The sequence below is a fragment of the Schistocerca serialis genome, chromosome 9 (assembly GCF_023864345.2).
Source record: "Schistocerca serialis cubense isolate TAMUIC-IGC-003099 chromosome 9, iqSchSeri2.2, whole genome shotgun sequence".
NCBI classification, from domain to species: domain Eukaryota; kingdom Metazoa; phylum Arthropoda; class Insecta; order Orthoptera; family Acrididae; genus Schistocerca; species Schistocerca serialis.
In genome coordinates, this window is record NC_064646.1 from 299,138,783 (window position 1) to 299,163,580 (window position 24,798).

Sequence of the window (24,798 nt, forward strand, 5' to 3'; positions counted from 1 at the left end):
TGCGCAAAACAATGTTAGAAATTGTTTAGTTAACAAACTTGAAATACTTTTGGTCACTAAGTGAATGGCAACAATGAATGACATTTAAACTTCCAGATGTTAAAAAAATTATGAGACAAGAACTGTCAGTTAGAACATAGTGGGGTGAATATTTTACACTGTCAATAGACACTCAAGAAAGTACATGTACTACTCTTGCTTTCAGAACAGTTAGTTCCTCCACAGAGGAGTCCTCTCTCCTCCCTTAGGATGTAACTAATAGTTCAGAAACCTAGGACATTATGTGTACTTTTATGTGTGCATATTGACGGTATTTGATATTTCCTTCCTGAAGGTAATAGGCAGGAACTCTGACTTATAATTTATTTAGTTTCCTTGAGTGTATTTTCCTTTTGATACAAAACTTTCAGTTTTTTCTTTGGCATGTAATATTTTTAAATATGCATCTGTCTCACATTTATTTATGAACACTTTACACTTCTAAAGTCTGACCGAAAAAGAATCAAACGGAAACAAGAATTAACATACTAACACACGAAATTCTTTCAGAAAAAATGAATTAGTAGTTGATGTTTTAATACAAACTTACGGCTTACAAACAGTATCGTATCCCAGGAAGCAGCAAAGGCACATGCCGATTCTTCCAAATCAGTAGTTAGCTCGGTAATACGTATTGCCATGGAAATACCGTTACAAATAATCAAGCCATCTGGAAAGGAACTTCGGCTGTTTAGACAGTTAGTAAAAGATAAGAATCAGATGAACTTTGAAATCATTATAAAATAGTAACAGAAATTAATACCAGCAATGTGATCACAAAGTTTGAACTTCAAATCAAATAATGATGGTTGGATAACATACAGTGAATACAGTGTCCTCATTCATAAATTTGTAACATTTATGTATTCGTATTTTAATAATTTTTGTGGCAGAAGAGTTTATCATCAGCTACCAAAAACAGTACATTTCAAACAGGGATATGCTGTTGTTGTTGTTGTTGTTGTTGTTGTTGTGGTGGTGCTGGTGGTGGTGGTGGTGGTGGTGGTAATCAGTTCAAAGACTAATTATAGGGATATAACCACACACTTAATAACATGGAACAATTTCTAGATTTTAGAATTACCTAAAATTTGAATAAGAATGGGGAACAGAAAGATTCTGTATACTAGAAAATAACAAGGTTCAGACTGGGAGATATTTTCAATAATGAGCTGTTGTCAGGCAGCAAATGAAGCATGATAGATTGATTCTGTGCAAATACATGGTTGTTCTAAATGATGGACTCATTTTCAAAAATTCATATGTATTCAAGTACAAATTCAAAATGAACAAGCTTCATACCAATGAAAAGAAGAACTTTCAAAGTTGTTTGTGGGCAGTGGCGGGTGGGAGGGTGGTGATGGTTTCAGAAGTGGCCGGTAGAGTTCACATGGCAAAAGGGCTGTCACTCCGTTTCACTGTCAGTTGTGAGTGAGATGGCAGCTGTGGAACTGTGTTCTTGAGTTCATAAAAAGTGAGTCACAAACTGCAGTGCAGCAGGCATTTTGTACCAAATTAGGTGTTCAACCACAAACTTCATTTTCCAACAGGATGGAGCTCCACCCCATTGACACTGTGATGTATGAGGCTTTTTGAATGACTCCCTTCCTGAGCGCTGGATCAATCGCACTATTTCTTATGGTGTTATGTGAGGAAGCTATTTATGTCCCACCTCTACCAGTCACTCTGAATGATCTGCAGAACCAGATAATTGGTGTCGTATACTCAGTAACAGCAGATACGTTTTCGCGTGTGTGAGACGACTTCGGCTACTGTATCAATGTTTGCCATGCAGCCAACGGTGGCCACACTGAACACTTATAACATTTATCATATTTCTAATTATTAAATAATTATTAAAAATAATTAATTACAAATTATTAAATTTATTAAATTGATATCAAACATTATGAAAAAAAAAAGACTTTCAAACTTCCTATTTTCATTGGTATAAAGCTTGTTCATTTTTAATTGGTACTTGAATAAATACGAAGTTTTGAAAATTGGTCCACCATTTAGAATAACCCTGTATAAAGAAATAATATGGTGTGTACTGCAAACATAAGCAGAGAGGATTGTAGCTCAATGTTATGTAAATATAAAGAAACAATATGGTACCTCTTGTAGATGAAAGCAGAGACATAGGACAGGGGCCACTGTTGCGAAAATGCCTGAATCCTGCTTTTCAATCTGATTTTATGACCAATATTTTATTTCAAAAGTGTTTCTAAGAAAGTGACAGCACGGAAGAAAGAAATTATTTAACATGTTGAGAGGCATAACAGCGGAAAATATTATGCACAAAAACTGCTGAAGTTGAGAAAGGTACAGAGAAAAATCAAATGCAAATATTCTTCATTTAAGGAACAAAATGATTAAATGCAAGGCCCTATTGAACACAAAGATTATTAAAAAGGTGTATTTTTGATGTAGGTATAGATTTAAGAATCTAAAAATGCATATTTGCTACAATGAGACAAGAAATAAATTGCATGAGACATAACCACCTAAGAATTCACAATAGTCATAGCAGTTCATTAATCAATTAATTAATTCGTTCATTCACACATTGTATTTGTTGTGATCCATGCCTCCCACAACAATGGAGGTGTGTGTATCTTACAATTCCTTACTGCCAAATAATAGTCAATGTGGATCTAACAAATAAATCATAAAATCAACTCTCAGTTATTGAAGGGAATGAATTATCTGTTAACTCTGGTAAGTATGTATTCTGAGAGCACCTAAAGACAATGACGTCTTCTATACTTAGTGGATATTGCATGTCTTCTACACTTAGTGGATATTGCATCTACCAGGAGGGCGTGGCAGTCATACTGCTTGTTGTGTTGCTATAGAAGCTCCTTGGGCTGCAGTGTTCTGACATGGAAGAGCACTAAACTACTTGGCATCTACCATCATCGAAAATGTTAAAGAAGAAAAATTGAATGGCAAGGAAATGCAGAGGTGGTTCAATGTTTGGATCAAGAGGAAAGACAATTGGTTGCTGTTTGGTGATATTTAGAAAAGACCAATGAAAAATATATTTTGAATGGTTAGCTGCGATAAAGGAATTATGTATCAAACAAATGAATTAGGTAAAAATGGCAGTATTGATTATGTGTTTACTGTACACTGATCAGCCAAAACATTATGACCACTGCCCACCCTGTCATGGATGCTGCCTGTCAGCATTGTGGGAATGTGATGCTGTAACAGAAGTACATAAGTGGAGCAGGCATGAAGAAGGGATCACCCTAGCAAAGATATGGACTGCAAATGAGGAAATCCATTAGATAAGCAACTTTGACAAAGGGCAGATTATTATTGCGCAGAGCCTGTGAACGATTATAACAAACAGCAAAGCTGGTCGAATGTTCATGTGCTACTGTCATGAGCATCTAGGCAAAGAGGTGGAAGGACAGTGAATATACCATTACGCCCTAAATGGTTGGACATCCACATCTCTTCACAGAATGTAGGGTTCGGAGGCTTGCCTGCTCTATGAAGTTCGATAGGCATCCCCTTCATTGTACTTTCTCGAACATGGAGCTCCACAGCAGACCACCCCTAAGTGTTTACATGATGACCCAGCAATGCCATCTATTACAATTGCATTGGGTGTGGGATCTTCGGGATTCAACCATCCGTCAACGGAAATGTGTCAGCTCTTCAGATGAAACACATTTTTGCCACACTAGGTTGATGATCATCTCCACAAACACCATCTGGGTTGTTTTGGGGAAGGAGACCAGACAGCGAGGTCATCAGTCTCATCGGATTAGGGAAGGACGGGGAAGGAAGTTGGCCGTGCCCTTTGAAAGGAACCATCCCGGCATTTGCCTGGAGCGATTTAGGGAAATCGCGGAAAACCTAAATCAGGATTGCCAGACGCGGGGTTGAACCGTCGTCCTCCCGAATGCGAGTCCAGTGTTTAACCACTGCACCACCTCGCTCGGTACACAAACACCATCATCAAGATGAATGGCGGCTTGAAACGCGCAGCTCACCACAGACGCAGGCTGATGAGAGCAGTATTATGCTACGAGAGACATTCTCCTGTGCTTGCATGGGACCTGTGGTAGTTATCAAAGACAGGCTGACAGCTGCAGACCATCTGCATCCCTTCACACTTGATGTCTTGTCCGACGATGATGTCTTGGAGCCAGAACTATGCTACAGTGAACTCACGTTGATGTCTCAGTGACCAAATTTGCCTAATGTAAGCCCTATGGAACCTATCTCTGTCGCTATCAGGCACCATCCTCACATGCAGAAATCAGCAGCCCATTGTTGATGTGAATTACATGAGCTCTGCATAGATGTCTAAAGCCACATACCTCCACAAACCTACCTACAAACTGTCGGATCCCTGATACGCAGAATTAGTGATGGATTTCATTGCAACTGAGAGTTACAGGAAATGAAGTTCATGTTTGTGCTCTTTCAAATTGTGGCAAACTGCAATTTATGTACATAAATACCTACTATTACATATAAAAATCAGACAAGTTTGAATAAGACTTGTGCTCTGAGAGTTCCATACAAACTTAATTATGTACATAGATGATAATTTTCATGTGGCTGAATGGCATGGTGCAAGTCTTTCCACTGGATGCCACTTCAGTGACTTGTGTGTCCCTAACCAACCACAGTTATACAACTGGCGAACCTGAACCACACACTGAGAAGTGAAGGCTAGGTTAAAACAAGACTGAAGTATCCATGGTCCAACTGAGATTTGATCCAATGACCTCTTTCCAGGGAGGCACTTAGCCATTAGACCACCAAGCCCAACATCTACTTATTCATGGATCATTTGTGTATAGCAGTAGTGGTCAAACTTTCTTGCTCAAAAGGTAATACTGACATTGTGGGGCGGCACCTCGGGCCGCATATGTATCAATCTCATTATTAAATCATATATTTAAAAACAAAGATGATGTGACTTACCATACGAAAGCGCTGGCAGGTTGATAGAAACACAAACAGACACATACATACACACACAATTCAAGCTTTCGCAACAAACTGTTGCCTCATCAGGAAAGAGGGAAGGAGAGGGAAAGACGAAAGGAAGTGGGTTTTAAGGGAGAGGGTAAGGAGTCATTCCAATCCCGGGAGCGGAAAGACTTACCTTAGGGGGAAAAAAGGAAGGGTATACACTCGCACATATCCATGTGTGGATGGATATGTGTGTGTGTGTGTGGCGCGCGAGTGTATACCCTTCCTTTTTTCCCCCCTAAGGTAAGTCTTTCCGCTCCCGGGATTGGAATGACTCCTTACCCTCTCCCTTAAAACCCACTTCCTTTCGTCTTTCCCTCTCCTTCTTTCTTTCCTGATGAGGCAACAGTTTGTTGCGAAAGCTTGAATTTTGTGTGTATGTATGTGTCTGTTTGTGTTCCTATCGACCTGCCAGCGCTTTCGTATGGTAAGTCACATCATCTTTGTTTTTAAATATATTTTTCCCGCATGGAATGTTTCCCTCTATTATATTGATATCATTATTAAATCAGTATATTATGAGTCCCCAATACACTAGTTATAGTACATGTGCTATAAGCTGGCTGCTGACACCCAGGTACTGATTTTTAAAACTGCCACTTTTCGAAACACTTCTTGTAGACTGTTTTCTGTTTCAGACTGCTGCCACATTCAGTGAGCCCACAGTTGTGACATTAATTTCATGGTGAAGTTTTCTTGTGTTGTCTATATGCATGAATAAATAAGTGATTAATTAGTAGCAGTAACTGCATTTACATATAAATGCATTATGCGATATGACACATGATCACAAATGTTTTGAATGTTATTTTTCTACTAATGATTGCTTTCTATTTGGCTGGTGCATGTATTTGTGCTGTTTTTCAGTAAGTTTAATAAACAGAACAGATACACATAACAGATACTTTAGTCATCAATAGTACATTCTTCTTCACTATTTACAACAGTTTGCCGATGCTGGGGTAACTTTTTGATTCCACGATTTTAGGAATCATGTGGCTTTGAGGCAAAGAAACCACAGCTTTGTTTGGAGTGCTTTTTTATCTGGAAAATAGCTTCCTTAGAGGCTGTTCAACAGAGAGCAGAAAAGTTGAAAATCTGAGGGCATAAGATCAAGTGGAAAAGGTGGGTGCAGAATGACTTCCCAACCAAAGAACGGTATAGCTTTTGCTGTCAGTCTAGCAGAATGTGGGTGGGCATTATATGGAATAGCATCACTTCACGCAGTCTTCCTGGTCACTGTTCTTAAACTGTGCTTGCAAGACATCTCAAAAGTTTACAATAAATGTCAGCATTGATCATAACGCTTCAGGGAAGCAATTCGTAGTTCACCAAACCATTGCTGTTGCATCAGATGCATAAAATTATCTTTTGTGGATGTGCACATTTCTTTTTATGGGGAGTTGCTGCTTTTCTTGGGGCCAGTCATTCCTTTCTTTTCCTTATGTTAACATAAAGACATCATTTATTGTCACCAGTAATGATACAGGATAGAAATAGTCAGTGCTGTTCATGAGCCACCTAAAGATGACCAGGCAGGGATGCACGTATTGCCACCCACAAATTTTTGTGTTTTTGGTTTAGAGTGTATGGTATACATACATCTTATTTTTGGACCTTCCACATCACATGCAAATGTCACACGGTGGTGGAACAATCACAGCTCATCACATTTGTCAGTTCTCTAGTACAATGATTTGGGTCATTGTGGATTAATGTGTATGAACGGTCTTCATCAAACCCTGAAGGTCTTCCTGAATGTGAAGAGTCACTAATGTCAAAATGGTCCCCCTTAAAATGAGAAAACCATTTTCTTGCTGTGCTGTGTCTAATGGAATTATCCCCATACATGGAACAAATATTTCTAGCTGCCTCTTCTGGTGACAACACTCAGCTGAACTCAAATACAAGAGTATGTGAGAGATGTTCAGATTTCTCTATTTGGTACTCCTTTTTCTAGCACCTATGGCTCAACTCACTATCTTCAAATGACATTATGGAAACTTGAATAGTAACAGTGAACTACAAGTAAAAAATTGTGATCAATAAACATACTCATAACAACTTGAATATAAACACGCAAAACAAAAATGCTAAAAACTTATGCACCAACCTAATATTATAACAGTGTTAATTTAATTTCATATTCCTTATTAATATATGATTATCACCTCTGTTATTTAACTTAGTTCTGGATAGAGTCATGGCAGAATGGGAAAAAGAACTCAAAAAAGAAAAGTACTGGAAACCAATATCACTGGGAACCAAAAAAGATGACCTACAAATCCCCTACTTAGCCTACGCAGACGATCTTGCAATAATGGCAGATTCTAGTGAAATGGCAGTCAAACAGATAGAAACCTTAAAAGAGTGTGCAGGAAAAGTTGGCCTACAAATATCTTTTGAGAAAACGGTGTTTACAACAACAAATCTAGAAATTTCTAAGTTACAAACCAAATATGGAGAAATTAAGAGGGTACCATACTTTAAATATTTAGGAGAGATAATTTCTGAAAAATACTCACAACAAGAAAGAATATTAAAAGCTCGTAAGGGTGTAGGGCTGGTCCAAAACATTTACAATAAAAAATGTCTATCTATAAATACAAAAATTAAACATTATAAGTCGGTAATTAAACCAATAATGCTATATGCCAGCGAAACCTTGACACTTAAAAGGAAAACAGATATGGAAAACCTGAAGAAAGAGGAAAGGAAAATCATTAGGAAAATTCTGGGACCAAGATGGACCAAAGAGGGGTATAGATTACAGAAAAATTCTAAAATTGAAGAATATTCTAACATAGAGATAGACATGAGGAAGAGGCGTCTAAAATTCTATGGCCACATAATGAGACTTCCCGATCACAGACTTACAAAAAAAATAGTAAGATATGTAGCATCCCTTGTCAATGGAGGAGAATGGATCAAAAATGTAAAGAAAGATCTGGAATTAGCCAACATTACTACTGAAGACATGAACAAAAGAAACAATTTCAAACTTAAAGTTGACAAATGGGAGGTCAAACCAGAGACAAAAGCGCCGAGAACTGGAACAAAATGGAGCGAAGAAAGAAAAGCTGAATTCTCGCAAAGAATGAAGACCTGGTGGGCAAACAAGAAGAATAAGAAGCCCCAGAAGTGAACCATCTTTACTTAGCGTCTTCCATGTTGGGAGCTTTACGACTAATAATAATAATAATAATAATAATAATAATAATATATGTAACACATTTGAAGATGACCATCTGTACAATGCACATCCATGATTCATGTTACTTCACTTTGAAATTAATATCATAGCAGCTGATCGGTAGAAGACACACAAGCTCACAAGGATTCCTTTTTTTATATTTTCTGGCTTTCAGAATGTGCCTATACAGCCATCTCAACACAGTTTGTTTTGACAGTTCATGGTAGACATTATTTTAAGTTGTGCCCTGGTATGATGTAATACAGGATTAACAAATGACTGATTCGACATAAAACAAGAGTTACAGTCCGAGTCTACGAAAATAAGTAAACAAGATGAAAATAGGACAGTGGTAGCATACTATAAAAACCCTACTGGTAACAAAATAAGAAATGATAAATCATGATTGGTACACATACATCCATGAGTTGTGAACGTTGGAAGACAAATGAGTAAACTTCCCCCTCTCACATCCTCTAACCCCGCAGTGGCCGTGCTGCTTTACCCCTCTGCCCCCGAGGTAAGCAGTCTATGTTGCTCATGGCCAAATTCATTAACAACAGTTTAAACTAAGCACATCTTAAAATATTACTATCTCTGTACTTATTTTTGTTCATTACTGAGCAGGAAATCTACACTCTTAAGAAGCTCTTAACATTAAATGATGTTTACGGATAGGGCTTTTAGTTGCTAGATGCATAACATTGTAAAATATGGCTGAGAACTACTGGCCGCATGAGTGCTCGAGTCAGGCCACATGCAGCCCATGGGCTGCAGTTTGACGACCATTGTTCCATAGGTTTTGATGAGTGGCTTTATCATATCAAAATATGGCTGTATCTTTTGATTGCATTGACTTAGAAGCTTAAACTTTTTTACACCACAAAGAAACTGTAGACCTTAGTAGCCAACATAAGTTTGAGCTTGATACATCCACCCATTCCTGAGCAAAAGGGATATTCACAGTCAGTAGACAGGTGAACAACTAAGTTATTCTACAAGGGTTTCATTTTTAACCAACTGAGGTACGGAATCCCAAAAAAGGCAGCAATGCATCTTCCATAACTCCTGTCATGAAGGAGAGCCCTCAGGAATGTGGAACGAGTCAAGTTACACAATAAAAGTCAGAAGCAACCACTGTTGCCTAGTTCTATAAAGTATACTAGTAACAAATATAGCTAGTACTAATCTACTCAAACTGTAACATGTACACTATAATACTGTCTAATCAAAGCAAGGAGCAAACTATAAATGTAATTTGCAACAAAAGGTGAACAAACAATATCATTTTACACAAAAGATGGCAAAGCTATTTTCAATACATTACCAAGAGCAAAGAAATATGAGTATAGATCTGTTAAATAAAACTCACAGATAATATGTTCAAAATATTTCCACAGAACTAAGTCGTGTATGAGTTGACATAAGTTCTGTAATGGTGCCCAGCTTGTGTGAAACCAAGGAGCCTGCGAAAATTGTGGCTCCCAACACAATAGAACAGCATCATACACTGAGTAGAACTCTTCTAGAGACAGTGTGCCACTCCCTGAGGAGTTCAGGTACTTAAACATGAGAACTACATCTCGAACCGCTGAAACAATTAAAAGATTTTCATAGATACATAAAATACAAACCATTCAACATCCTAATTATTGATCATATGGAAAGAAATGTGTATTCACATACAAGCCTTATACCTTTGAATCTGAGCAGAAATAAGTACCCTTCTCTATGCAAAGCGAATTTAGTTATTTAGAACAGATATAAGAATAGTTCAATACAGCAACAAGTTTCTTTTGTAAGCAAAATAATTTGAAAGAAAATGAAGAACTGGGAAACAAACAATGCAATTCAAGAGAAAATGTATAAAATTGTGAAAAATGTTACAATGCAACAAAAATTCAGTGCACTCTGGAGAAGAAAAAATTAAGTTTCCTCTAATACAGTATTTTACATTGAAACTAAAAAATATTCACTGAAACAGAATGGGCATGACATCCTCAGCTTGAACTGAAAAGACTGCAAAATATGGATAAGAAATGAACTATTAAATTCTCGTGTGGGACCACCTTCATCTCACTCTTTAAGTTATGAAACAAATGCCAGCATGCATTTATGTAATAAGTACACTTCAATATATATATTTTATTACTTACACATATTATAGCCTCACCTCTCTGCATTTCAAATCACCATTTCATTCAACAGTAAAACAAGAGCTTCACATCAATCAGATCATACAGATATGTACAACTGGGCATTCTGCTTACAGTGACCTACTACTACATTCTTATTCTTTCTCCACTTTATTTACAACAAATATGCCAAAAGTCATCCTACTTTAATTTTTGGTGCATAATTTGATATAAAGCACAAGTAATACCAGGCATGCAGTGAAAAAAAATACACGAACAAAGAATAGAACGGTGAGAGTGTGTGGCTGACAGGAAAACACAAAGTTGGTTAGCTGTGAACATCCCATTCCACAGCAAATTTGACAGGTGTGTGTGTGTGTGTGTGTGTGTGTGTGTGTGTGTGTGTGTGTGTGTGTTACAAAAAGCTGGGATATGAGGTTCTAATTCTTGTTGTTTACATGTCTCTACACTGCTCAATGCTTACCTTATACCACCACAGGCTATTTTTATTCATATGAATCTTTGCACTCCATATGATTTGTGATACCATTTACTTATTAACTAAATATTTAATATGTTTGAGTTATAAACCAAGTTTAATAAATTAATTACATAATAATTACAAACAGTATTAATCTTATAAAAGCATAACGTTAGCCATTCATTGCTGCCATGAAGGCCCGAAGGGGTAAGTTCAACCATGTAATAGTTAAGTTTTTCTGCACATGCACATGCACACACGCACACACACACACACACACACACACACACACACACACACACACACAGAGAGAGAGAGAGAGAGAGAGAGAGAGAGCGGAGTGGTGCTAACACACTGACTACTTTTATCATACAGATCAAAGTGGACCACACTGAGGTAAATGTCACTATCCAATGGGCAGATTACCATCAACAGTGCGACTTATGTTCTCACTTTGATTCCAATGTTAGCCACTAGAAAATATTTAAAAATATCTACAGTAAAATTAAGAATAGCACAAAAATTGTCAAATAAAAGTAACAAGGTGTCAAGTCACCTCAACTGAACAGAAGATGCCAGCCTCACAACAAAGATATCAGACATTTTAAAAACAAGACCTAAAACAATGATGTACTGGCTTAGAGGCACCAAAGATGGGCTGTAATGACTACAAATTACAACTAAAAATAACCTCAAAAAGTCACCTCTGTAGGTACATGGCAACCAACATGATTAACTATGACAAGCAATTACAATATATTAAAATTACTTTTGATTTACAGTTTACAATGGCAAGAGAGCAGTATAACTACTGCCATACAGCAAGCTACAAGCTACATGCTCATATATTTGACTCGCATTTAGGTAGCCCAAACAAATGTGTACATATTGCATCTCTCCACTATGTCAATGGTGGAGATAACAGCAGCGGAGGCAACAGCAGTTGTGACAGTGATCCTTATGTCAGTATTGTAATAAAATGCTTGAAAGTGAATAACAGAAATGGGATGGATTTTCTGGTATTAACAGGAATGTCATAAGGCAAAAATTAACTCTACTCACAAATGGAGAAAAACGTTATTAGAGGCAGTATATATTATACCATCAACAGTTAGACATGACACTATAGATTGTGACTATGTTTACATATTGTAACATATGGTTATGAATGAATATTTTGTAGAGGAAACTTTTCCAGTGTAAATATCTATGCCACTGAATGAGATTTTCACTCTGCAGCGGAGTGTGTGCTGATATGAAACTTCCTGGCAGATTAAAACTGTGTGGCGGACCGACACTCGAACACGGGACCTTTGCCTTTTGCGGGCAAGTGCTCTACCATTTGAGCTACCCAAGCACAACTTACGAGCCACCCTCACAGCTTCAATTCTGCCAGTATCTCGTCTCCTACCTTCCAAACCTCACAGAAAGGCAAAGGTCCCGAGTTCGAGTCTCGGTCTGGCACATATTTTTAATCTGCCAGGAAGTTTCATCTATGCCCTGTTGTACCTGCAGATGCCACATAAAAATATAATCAACACAATTAAGTACCCTAATTGGTATATGCTAATATTCATATGCATTATAATCTTATTGACATTAGAACTGTGTGCTTTTCTCAGCCAATGGTCTACTACGAGCTACATGGTTACGTCTTCGTAAACCAACCGAACAATTTAATATGTCACTGCTCCTACCACTTTTCAAAATGCCTAAGGATTTCTTCTTCATACTGTACAGACAAAGAACCCCCAAAATGCAAGGTTTTTTTTTTTTCGTACTGTGTAGACATAGAACCCCCAAGTCGTAGTCAAAACAAATGGCATGCTTGGAACAAGAGTACCATAAGGCTGTTTAGCCAACAGTCCTGTAGTCTCAGCAATACTCCATGTCTTCCAAGCCAAAATGTTAGCATCTGGAAGTGCTTCAAGGCCATCATAATCTGTTTGATTGCCCCATACAACAGCAAGTGTGAGCCATGTACTACCTCCAAACACTGCTTGTACATCACAGGTAAAGTTCAGTTGCAGTCCACGAAAAACACTTGGACCTCCAATCAATTGCTGTTTATTAAACTGCCCAGCCAAGTCAATATCAATCGCCTTCAAACTGTGATACACAGGTACACTGCGCCGCCAGCGACGACGGTAACCACGTCGCAGAGGCATTGCTGTGGCACGTTGCAATTATTTTTTGTTTCTATGATGGACATGTATTTTATATCTCCTCTACTCTGGCCAAATAGTCTTCTTATAAATATTAAAAGTGTTAGCTGAGTAGGGACTGGAGCTCGTGGAAGATGGCAAGGTGAAAATTTCTCAATCTGGTGGTGGAAGACACAGTGTTTCAGGTATAAAACACATTTTTAAATACAGACCCATTTTTAGATCAGAGCATTTTTACAATAAGTGTATTCCATGCCTGAAATGCGATTCTCTAGTATAGTGAAATATCTGTCTACAGCAGCCATGACCCTTTTAATTGGAATCAAAACATTTTCCAAATACAAATTTCTTTAGATGTAAAAACTAAGGAAGTCAGTCGAAGGCACATCTGGCAAACAGAGTGGATATAACAAAACTTCATTTTCCAAATCTCTTAGTACTCTCATTAACAAAGCACTTTAGTGACCAAAAGCATTTTCCTGAAAGCCATGTTTTCCCTGTTGCACAGTAATCCTAGATGCTTCTTGCATATTTCTTTTCATCCAGTTCATCCACAAGACGTATATAGTACTTTCCAGTTATTATTTTATCCTAGACAAAGTAATCAATAAAAATAATTTCTGTTGCATCTCACAAATAAATGGCATAAGCTTTCCAGCCAATGATACTAACTCAACCTTCTGAAGTGGTGGACCATTTGTTTCTACCCATTGCTTTGATTGCCGTTACATTTTCGACATGAAGTGGTGGATTCATATTTCATCTACAGTACACAAAATAAAATGAATTATTTTGACAATGGCCCAAATGTTGCTGTGAACTTAAGTTTTTGCATTTGCACTTGATATACATTCTGTACAGAACTACTTCACACTAATTAACCACATAAAATGTACCATATTCCTTTTTTGTGAAACACTTATGATGTCAGTTAGCTCATAGAGTTTTAACTGTGAATCACCCACCACCTTCTTGAGCAGTTTATCCATGTTTTCATAAGAGTTTTGTGATGTGTTTCATATGTATCATTTCATGAGAAGTATGGTCAACTTTTGAAGCCACCAATCCATTCTTTTAACTATTGAAAATGAAAGGGGTAGCTACATCATAAACCTTCAACAACTTCTGATGAATTTCTATAAGCAATAAACCAGCCAAAACAAACAAATTTATGAATGTACACACAGTACACCAGTTTATCCATCTGAACAAATTATAATCTAACTACTTTAAAATGGCCTTTCAAACAAAAGTATACTGCAGATCACATTCATGTTTGACTTAAACATTATTGTGTAATGTGTACTAACACATGAAAAAGAACGTCATCATTCACAAACAACAGTAATAATAATAATAATAATAATAATAATAATAATAATAATTCTGTATGGCTCAACAGCTTGGTGCAAGGCTTTCAATTATGGCTGTCTTTTGACTTGCCTTCATATTAGCTATTTTGGTGAACACTACTTTCAAAGCCATACAAGCAAGGCTTGCAGAACAACTTAAAACGTCCACTTGTTAGTGCCCATATTTCATTTTGCCAAATTACGATCAAACTATTCTCCATCATACACCACCTCCTCTTTCTCTCAAAGATGCCAGTTATGTTACTTGTATGGCAAACCCTCTGTGGGGTTTGGAAAAGCAGGAAGTAAGTGCACACAGTGAGGAATAACATATAACAAAGAAAACTATGAAAGCCCAGAGCAAAGGAACATGAAGAACTATATGTACGATTACAAATGTATTTTTGTTAGCATGCTGTTAAGTTAACGTATAAGTGCATTAGATTTCTTAACACGTTGCCTTTAGCACCCCAAAGCAGTGCTTTAAATGTTTTCCCAAACTACAGCAATACACAGAAATGTTACAACAAATGGTGGCAAAAGCATTAGGGATAACATATTCATGCATCTTGCACGTGCAGCAGAATTACAGAAAGACCTAAAATGGAGTAATTTCTCACTCTTTTTGGGAGCGTAGTAGCGCATGAGTCCCTCAAATTGTCTGAATCTCATGCGATGAGGGTTCTGCTTAGCGACCAGCAGGCGGAATGCATGCTGGCAAGCCTTGCGCTTGTGTAACAGCAACTTGCGAAACTTCTCCCGTTCAACACGAGTAAATGTTTCGTAAACCACAGCAAGCATCTGTGTATGGCATTGAACATGTGTCTTTATTTAGAAGTAAGGAGCTTATTACATAACATTAACTCCAATTGCCATACTAATTTCAATGACTTATCAAGAAAGATAAAAGACAAAACAGGCTACATAACAAAAAGGATCAAGTCATTGGACATTATAATTCATCAATAAAGAGTGAAATATACAAATTCTTTAAACTTGTTAAATTTAGCTTTAACTTATTCTCATTTGCATGCCAAAAAAAATTCAACAAAAGAATAAAGAATGTATCTCCTCTTTGTAATGGTTTATAGTGTATTTAAGCTCAGTGGAAACATTTATAGTAACCAGAGTTGCACAGTAAATTGTCCACAATGTATGAAAAGAAAGGGTCTGCAAAATGTGTGCTAAACACTCATGCTTTAACAAAAACATATTAAATATTTTTCTGTTTTCTACTGCACAATGATTTTATTAGCACTTTATTTACATACAAGTGTCATTCCAGCAGTTTGTTGTTTTCAAGTAATTGTTTTTGCGTGGTGCAACTTAGTTCTTAGAGTGTCTTTTGACATTGTTTCTCAGCTTCCATGCTGCTAAGGCTTGTCAGAACTTAATATATTGTGTGCTCATGTTCATTTTCACTTATTCTCGTTTGACAGTACGGTCCATTCCACTGATACATGTACACTGGATTGGAGTGGACTGAGCTGTCAAACAAACGTAAGTGCAAATAAAAAAGTGCACACAATACAGAAGGCTCTGACAAACCTCAACAGCACAGAAACTGAGAAACAACCTCACCAGGCACTCCATGACACTATATTATGCAAAATACATACGATTAACTGAAAACTGCAAAGTGACAAAAGGAGACTCACCATAAGTAAATAACAAGCTAATAAAATCATTGTGCTGCATAAAACAGGAAAATACTGAATATTTTACTCATTGACCTAATGCATGCTGTGGGCCTATCTGAAAAGAAGCCTTAAAACAAACACACACACACACACACACACACACACACACACACACACACAATCTTTTGAATTAAAGATAAGTGAGAATAAATGGTGTTCATTCCAAAAGAGAATCGTGCAAGATAATTATGGATGTATGTATCACAACTAATGGCATACTAACCAAATTCATCAACACATAGAGCACTATGCATAGGTATGAGATGAAGAAAATGCAGAACATCATGGATCTGGAGTATGCTGGCATCATCACATCTGGAAAACTAATACAAAGATTTAACTGTACAAACTTTGATATATTAGTGAAATTATGACTACTTTTGTCTATGCTGAAGATTTCAAAATCTCCACTGTTCTTATGTTAGTATATGGTTGCTGCCTACACATATTTCTACAAGACAAATATCTTAAGGTACTTCATTAGATCACATATTAACTTCTAATGCACAAGCACTATCACTTTCCAACAGGTGGTGGTCTAGAATATGAGTATTAATTTCTGCACCAAATATAGATAGTTAACACAGAAAATGAGGATAAAATTGCAACAAAGCTCAGTTGCATAACAAAAAGCCTTACTAGCTGGAACATACTACTGTCTACAGTAATCAGTTTCCAACTATGGAAAATCCAAAATGGAATGAAATGATATTATGAAAAGGAAAGTTGCTACTCACCATACAGTGGAGATGCCGAGTCACAGATAGGCACAACAAAAAGCTTTTTGCCATTAAGGCCTTCAACAACAATTCACACACACACACACACACACACACACACACACACACACACACACACACACACACACACAAGCGTGCACGACTGCAGTCTCAGGCAACTGAAACCACTCTGCGAGCAGCAGCACCTGCGAGCAGCAGCACCAGTGCATGGTGGAAGTGGCGATTGGGTGGGGGTAAGGAGAAGGCGGGGTGGGGTGGGGGAGGAATAGTATGGTGGGGGTGGCATACAGTGAAGTGCTGCAGGTTACACAGAGGGCTGGTGAGAGGTGGGGAGGGGGGGGGGGGGGCAGGGGGAAAGTAGCAGAAAAGGAGATAAATAAAAAGACTAGGCGTTGTGGTGGAATGCCGGCTGTGTAGTGCTGGCATGGAAACAGGGATGGGGCTGGATGGGTGAGGACAGTGACTAACAAAGATTGAGGCCACGAGGATTACGAGAACATAGGATGTATTGCAGGGCAAGTTCTCGCCTGCAAAATTCAGAAAAGCTGGTCTTGGTGGGAAGGATCCATATGGCACAGACTGTGAAGCAACATTGAAATGAAGGATGTCGTGTTTGGCAGCAAGTTCAGCAACAGACAGGGCCATTTGTTTCTTGGTTGTGGTTTGTCAGTGGCCATTCATGCAGACAGACAGCATGTTGGTTGTCATGCCCACATAGAATGCAGCACAGTGGTTGTAGCTTAGCTTGTAGATCACATGACTGGTTTCACAGATAGCCCTGCCTTTGATGGGATAGATGATGTTCATGGCCAGACTGGAGTAGGTGGTGATAGCAGGGTGCATGGGATACGTATTGCATCTAAGTCTATTGTGTATGTTTGGTGCACAGCAGAATACCACTGTGGGAGGGGTGGGAAGGATAGTGGGCAGGGCATTTCTCATTTCAGGGCACGACGAGAGGTAGTCAAAACCTGACAGAGAATTTAATTCAGTTGCTCCAGTCCTGGGTGGTACTGTGTTAGGAGGGAAATGCTCCTCTGTGGTCAGATGATGGGACTTTGGGAGGTGACAGGAGACTGGAAAGATAAGGCACAGGAGATTCGTTTTTGTACAAGATTGGGAGGATAATTACTGTCTGTGAAGACTTCAGTCAGACACTTGGTATATTTCAGAAAGGACCACTTGTCACTGCAGTTGCGACGACCAAGGGTGGCTAGGATGTACGAAAGGGACTTCTTGGTATGGAATGGGTGGCAGCTGTCGAATTGGAGGTATTGGTTGAGGTTAGTAGGTCTGATATGGATGGAGGTACTGATGTAGTCATCTTTGAGGTGGAGGTCAACATCTAGGAAGGTGACTTCTTGGGTTGAGTAGGACCAGGTAAAGCAAATGGGGAGAAGTTGTTGAGGTTCTGGAGGATTGTGAATAGGGTGTCCTCACCCTTGATCCAGATCAAAAAGATGTCATCAATGAATCTGTACGAGGTGAGGGTTTAGGATTTTGGGTTTTTAGGAAGGATTCCTCTAGATGGTCCATGATAGGTTCGCATAGGATGGTGCCATGCAGGTGCTCATAGCAATACCTCGGATTTGTTTGCGGGTAATGCCTTTGAAGGAGAAGTAATTGTGGGTGAGGATATAGTCGGTCGTGGTGACTAGGATGAAGGTTGTTGGTTTGTAATCAGTCAGGCATTGGGAAAGGTAGTGTTCAATAGCAGTAAGGCCATGGGCATTACAGATGTTAGTGTACAGGGTGGTGCCATCAGTAGTGATGGGCAGGGCACCGTGTGGTAAAAGGATGGGCACTGTGGAGAGTTGGTGGAGGAAATGGTTGGTATCTTTTATATAGGATGGTAGGTTCCGAGTAGTAGGTTTAAGGTGCTTGTCTATGAGAGTGGGGATTCTCTCAGTGGGGGGCACAGTAACTGGCCATGGAGCATCTGGGATGGTTAGGTTTATGAACTTATGGAAACATGTAGAAATTTGGAGTGCAGGGAGTGGTAGGATTAAGTAGAGAGATGGACTCCAGGGATGCTCTGGGATGGACTTTAAGGATTTAAGTAGCGACTGGAGATCCTGTTGGATTTCTGGAATGGGGTCACTGTGGCAAGGTTTGTAGGTGGAAGTATCTGACAGCTGGCAGAGTCCTTCTGCCAGGTAATCCTTGTGGTTCAAAACAACAGTAGTGGAGCATTTGTTCGCAGGTCGGGATCAGTTTTTAGATGATGGACTTAGAATGATGCCGAGGCGAGGTTAAGAAATTCTGGAAAGTTAACAGGGGGTGATTTGGGGCAGTGTGGGTGGATCACAGTTGGATTGATGATTGAACTGATTTAGGCAGGGTTATATATTGGTCTTTGGTTGAGTCAGATTGATAGGGTTGGAGGCGAAAAAGTGTTTCCACTGTAGGGACCAGGAGAAGGATGGAAGGTCTTTAACAGGTCTTGCACGACTGAATTTGGGAGTGGAGAAAAAGGTGAGGCCTTTGGAAAGGACTGATATTTCCAACTGATCACTCTCCCTGCATCAATCTCCCGTATTTTTGCGTGCTATTTCCTGCACCTTTCCAGTGCCACATCATCTTATATCTCATCCCACGAACCCCTCCCCATCCCTCACTTTTTCTCTGGTCTATCCCAGTTCGCACCCAATAATTCCACCTCATCCAGTCACATCTGCCGTCCCCCTCCTTCACACTTATCCACCCTCAGACCTACCCACAGTAGTATATATTTTTTTATATTTATTCTTTACTTTGATCCTTGGGACTACTTGCCCATTTTAGCGAGTTTTTGCCTTTTGCTATTGTCGACTCCAGATTTCTTCTTGTTTCCCCTTTTCGCTTCCTTTTCGTGAATTTACACATGTATTTGTGTGTATTTTTGCGAAATTTTTCGGTTGTAATTCAATGTTATTAATGTGATTTTTCATATTTTTCCCACCACCATGGATCCTTGCTCCTTCCATATGCATCAATACAGAAAAGTTTCCATATCCCTAGCCAGATCTCAGTCCCACCTACTGTTCCTGCATTGTTTCTTGGTTCATGGCATACCCCCAAACGGTCTTAGCATCAAATTACCCACCTCTAGTTGCCACCCCTCCTTCCACAGTGACCTCCACCTGTTGAGATTCCGCCAATGCTTAGCCCTCACCAACATACTACTGCAAAACCATATCAACCAAGCCCAAACCTCCTTACTGTACCTTCTCCCCATCCGCAAAATTCTCCTTCTATGCAATCCCAAATTTCTGGAAACCATAACACACATTGAAATTCTTGCCCTGCAGGAACTTGAGTGACATGTATAATGCCACCTCCAAAAGCTCTCCATCCAACTCACTTCCCACTCCCGCCTTGGGAGTACCACCATCCACCACATCTACAACAACCTCCAAACCTTCTCCATGGCCCCTCATAGCTGACAAACCCTGTCTCGCAGACCTACTACACTTACCCCACCCTCCAAAACTCCCTCCCACCACCACACAAAATCCAGAACCTAAGCAGACCTGTAACACAGTGATTGAACTTTCCTCCAGAATCCTTAGCTCACAGAAATATCACTCCTTTCCAAAGGGCTCACCTTTTACCCCACTCCAAAATTCAATCATGCAGGAGCTGTTAAAGATCTTCTCTCCTTCTCCCAGTCCCTACAATGGAAAATTTTTTCCACCGCCAACCCTACCAACCTGACTCAACCAAAGACAAATACTGAACCCTGCCTAATTCAGTTCAATCCTCCATCCAACTGTGGTCCACACACACTGTCCACAAATCATCCCCTGTTAACTTTCCAGAATTTCTTAACCTCAAACTTCACCTACTTCACCTCACCATCATTCCCCAAACCCCTCAACATGCAAACTAACCTTACATCTGCAGAAAGAACCACAGTCCACCATCTAGAAACTGATCCTGACCTTATAATCCTATGTGTGGACAAAGGCTCCACCACTGTTGTTTTGAACCGAAAGGTTTGCCTAGCAGAAGGACTCCACTAGCTGTCAGATAATTCCCCCTATAAACCTTGCCACAGTGACCCCATTCCAGAAATCCAACAGGATCTCCAGTCACTGCTCAAATCCTTAGTCCCATCCCAGAACCTCTCCCCAGAGTCCATCCCTGTGCTCACCCCCACCACTCCCCACATTCCTACCTTCTACATGCTTCCTGAAGCCCATAAACCTAGCCACCCCAGATGCCCCATTGTGGCCGGTTACTGTGCCCCCACTGAGAGAATCTCTGCTCTTGTAGACCAAAACCTTCAACATATTACCTGGAACCTACCCTCCCATATAATAGGTACCGTCCCTTTACAACATGGTGCCCTGCTCGTCATTATTGATGCCACCTCCCTTTACACTAACATTCCTAATGCCCATGGCTTTACCACTATTGAACACCACCTTTCCGAATGCCCGACGGTTTTCAAACTAACAACTTCCTTCCTAGTCGCCATGACCAACTATATCCTCACCCATAATTACTTATCCTAAGAAAGAATTACCTACAAACAAATCTGGGATTGGCTATGGGTACCTGCACGACACCATCCTATGCCAACCTATTCAGGGGCCATCTAGAGGAATCCTTCCTAAAAACCCAAAATCCTAAACCCCTCACCTGGTTCAGATTCACTGATGACATCTTTGTGATCTGGATCAAGTGTGAGGACACCCTACCCACATTCCTCCGGAACCTCAACAACTTTGCCCCCATTTGCTTCACCTGATCCTACTCAATCTAACAAGTCACCTTCCTCGATATTGACCTCCACTTCAAAGATGGCTACATCAGTACCTTCGTCCACATCAAACCTACTAACCATGAGCAATTCCTCCAATTTGACAGCTGCCAACTGTTCCATACCAAGAAGTTCCTTCCATGCAGCCTAGCCACCCATGGTCGTCGCATCTGCGGTGACGGGTGGTCCCTCTCGAAATATACCGAGGGTCTCAATGAAACCTTCACAGACCGTAATTATCCTCCCAACCTTGTACAAAACTGAATCTCCCATGCCTTATCTTTCTAGTCCCACCACCACCCAAAGTTCCACTGTCCGGCCACAGAGGAACGTCCCCCTCATAACTCAGTACCACCCAGGACTGGAGCAACTGAATTACATTCTCTGCCATTGTTTTGACTACTTCTCGTTGTGCCATGAAATGAGAAATGTCCTGCCCACTGTCCTTCCCGCCCCCCTCCCCCCCCACAGAGGTATTCTGCCATCCACCGAATCTACACAATATACTCATCCATCCTTACACAACCTCTGCTCCCAACCCTTTACCTAATGGCTCATATCCCTGTAGTACACCTAGACACAAGACCTGTCCCATACACCCTCCCACCACCACCTACTTTAGTCCGGTCATGAACATCACCTGTCCCATCAAAGGCAGGGCTATCTTTGAAACAAGTCATGTGATCTACAAGCTAAGCTAAAACCACTGTGCTGGATTCTATGTGGACATGTCAACAAACAAGCTGTCTGTCCACATGATTGGCCACCGACAAACCATTGCCAAGAAATAAATGGACCAGCTTGCTGCTGAACACGCTGCCAGACATGACAGCCTTCATTTCCACGATTGCTTCATAGCCTGTGCCATGTGGATCCCACCTACCAACACCAACTTTCCCGAATTGCGCAGGTGGGAAGTTTCTCTGCAATACATCCTATGTTCCCGTAACCCTCCTGGCTTCAACCTTTGTTAGTCACTGTCTTCACCCATCCAGCCCCATCCCTGTTCTCATTCCAGCACTACACAGCACTCATTCCACCATTGTACTAAATCTTTTCTCCTTTTCCACTACTTCTTTAAATATGTCTGTATATGTGTGGATGGATATGTGTGTGTGTGCGAGTGTATACCCGTCCTTTTTTCCCCCTAAGGTAAGTCTTTCCGCTCCCGGGATTGGAATGACTCCTTACCCTTTCCCTTAAAACTCACATCCTTTCGTCTTTCCCTCTCCTTCCCTCTTTCCTGATGAGGCAACAGTTTGTTGCGAAAGCTTGAATTTTGTGTGTATGTTTGTGTGTCTATCGACCTGCCACCGCTTTCGTTTGGTAAGTCACATCATCTTTGTTTATTTTGTGTGTGTGTGTGTGTGTGTGTGTGTGTGTGTGTGTGTGTGTGTGTGTTGTTGTTGTTGTTGTTGATGAAGGCCTTAATAGCCAAAAGCTTTTTGTTGTGCCTATCTGCGACTCAGCATCTCTGCTATATGGTGAGTAGCAACTTTCCTTTTCATAATATTGTAATCAGTTTCCACTTGCACAGTAATAGGCAATGGCCCATATGCAGAGCAGGGAAAAAGTTCTCTATGCATTTGACAGTGATTTAAACTATATGTATTAACAGGGACAGTAAAACATGAACAATAACCAGCATTCCAAAAATGACTGAGCACCACCGCTGCATGATGATAGTGATCAGTTATCAACTGTTAGCATTTCATTGTTGATTTTCCTTTTCTACACCTTAGGTCCTCCTGATGCGGGATTCTGCATCACTTTCTCACTACTTACCCCCAAAGCAGAGCAAAATTTCACTCACAAAGGGATCTTACATAAAATAAATAAATCATCATTTGTAACATAGCAACATATTTGTCAGAGTTCGAGTGCCTAACATAAAGTCTTATAATCATTAAGTTGCTGGTTCGAACCTCACTCTTTATAACATTTATTTAAATTCCATATTTATTAATGCACATCAATGTTAATTAAAATATACTGAAACATAATTGTTAATAAAGGTAAATTTAACAATATGGCATATCACAAGCCTATGTCATATTTTTATCTCTTTTCACATGACCAGTAGTAAATAATAAAAAGAGATTAATTTTTTAAACAGTTATGACTCAATATTTGTTAATTATCAACTAAAATGTGGAATAAAAGATCTGGAACTTAAAGTAGCACTATCTAATATTAAAGGAATGAAACGGTTCCCGCAGAAAAGGGATAATCATGTGCTATTGCAGTCAGGAAGTATTGTAACATCTATTGGTTTCTGAAAATTTATGCCCTGACTCAATCAATACTGTTAAAGATTCTCTTCAATCACGATATCCATGAAACATGGATGAATGAGACAAGATATAAGCAAGGAGCATTCCAGATGACTGAAGTAGTTCTGCACTAGTTTTAGTAAATCCGAGTACACTGACATTCAATAAACAATGAGGTATCAACCACGTCTAGAAGTCGCTTCCAAAAGAAAACTATCTATTATAGGGATGCTTTTGGATTATAAGCCACTAAGTACCAACCTTGATGTGTTCTTTTTTTACCTGTACTGTAACACCCTACCTCACCTCACTGAGTTGTCTACACAGTATAGCTTCTTTTCTCAAAAGCAAAGCACCTGTGGGATATGACAAGACCAAAGCTTGTAGATTTGCAACATCTACACTTTTTGACTAACTGTACACATTTGACTAAAATACAGGCATCTCACACATTTTTAAATTTACTGTTAAAATCTGCATTTCTTAACTGCTCAGACATTCTTTTCCTGCCAAGTAAACATGAAGTTTGAAGATAAGCTGCTCCTTTTCAATAATTATGCACACGAAGTGGAATATACTATCATGGAAACAAATATCTGTTTTTTTAAGAAAATTATATCACAGCAATCTATGAAACACAAAGAAAGCTGACCCCCACCTACTTTCCATCAGCTTCCACACTAAATCTGACCTAGTAGCTCTATTGATATTGTCTACAAAACAAAAATAATCTTGACTGACTTCATAGGGATTATGTGCCACCAGTTATGCCTAATTTATGAAGGGTACTTTTTTAAATCAAATAAGGCAATTAACAAAAAAAAAAAAAATCATTGAAAAGCAGGCTTTGCACAATATGATTGTTGTAGCACACATTAATGCTAGGTTACTTAATATTCATTAACCTTGTAACAGATACCAGAATTGTATACTACAGACCAGTTTTACATGATCATTTTGTAGTCACTG

The 24,798-nt window shown here is 39.3% G+C and overlaps 1 protein-coding gene across 1 annotated transcript in view; it reads right to left on the minus strand.

The window, feature by feature from the left end:
* Positions 1–24,798, minus strand: part of LOC126419818 (two pore channel protein 1-like) — a 66,887-nt gene that overhangs the window by 35,432 nt on the left and 6,657 nt on the right. The window contains exons 6-9 of the mRNA XM_050087044.1: positions 16,293–16,392; positions 14,990–15,170; positions 9,609–9,827; positions 590–709 (exon numbers count right to left, since the gene is read on the minus strand). Of these exons, the coding sequence (XP_049943001.1) occupies positions 590–709; positions 9,609–9,827; positions 14,990–15,170; positions 16,293–16,392 (620 nt within the window). The remainder of the gene's footprint in view (positions 1–589; positions 710–9,608; positions 9,828–14,989; positions 15,171–16,292; positions 16,393–24,798) is intronic.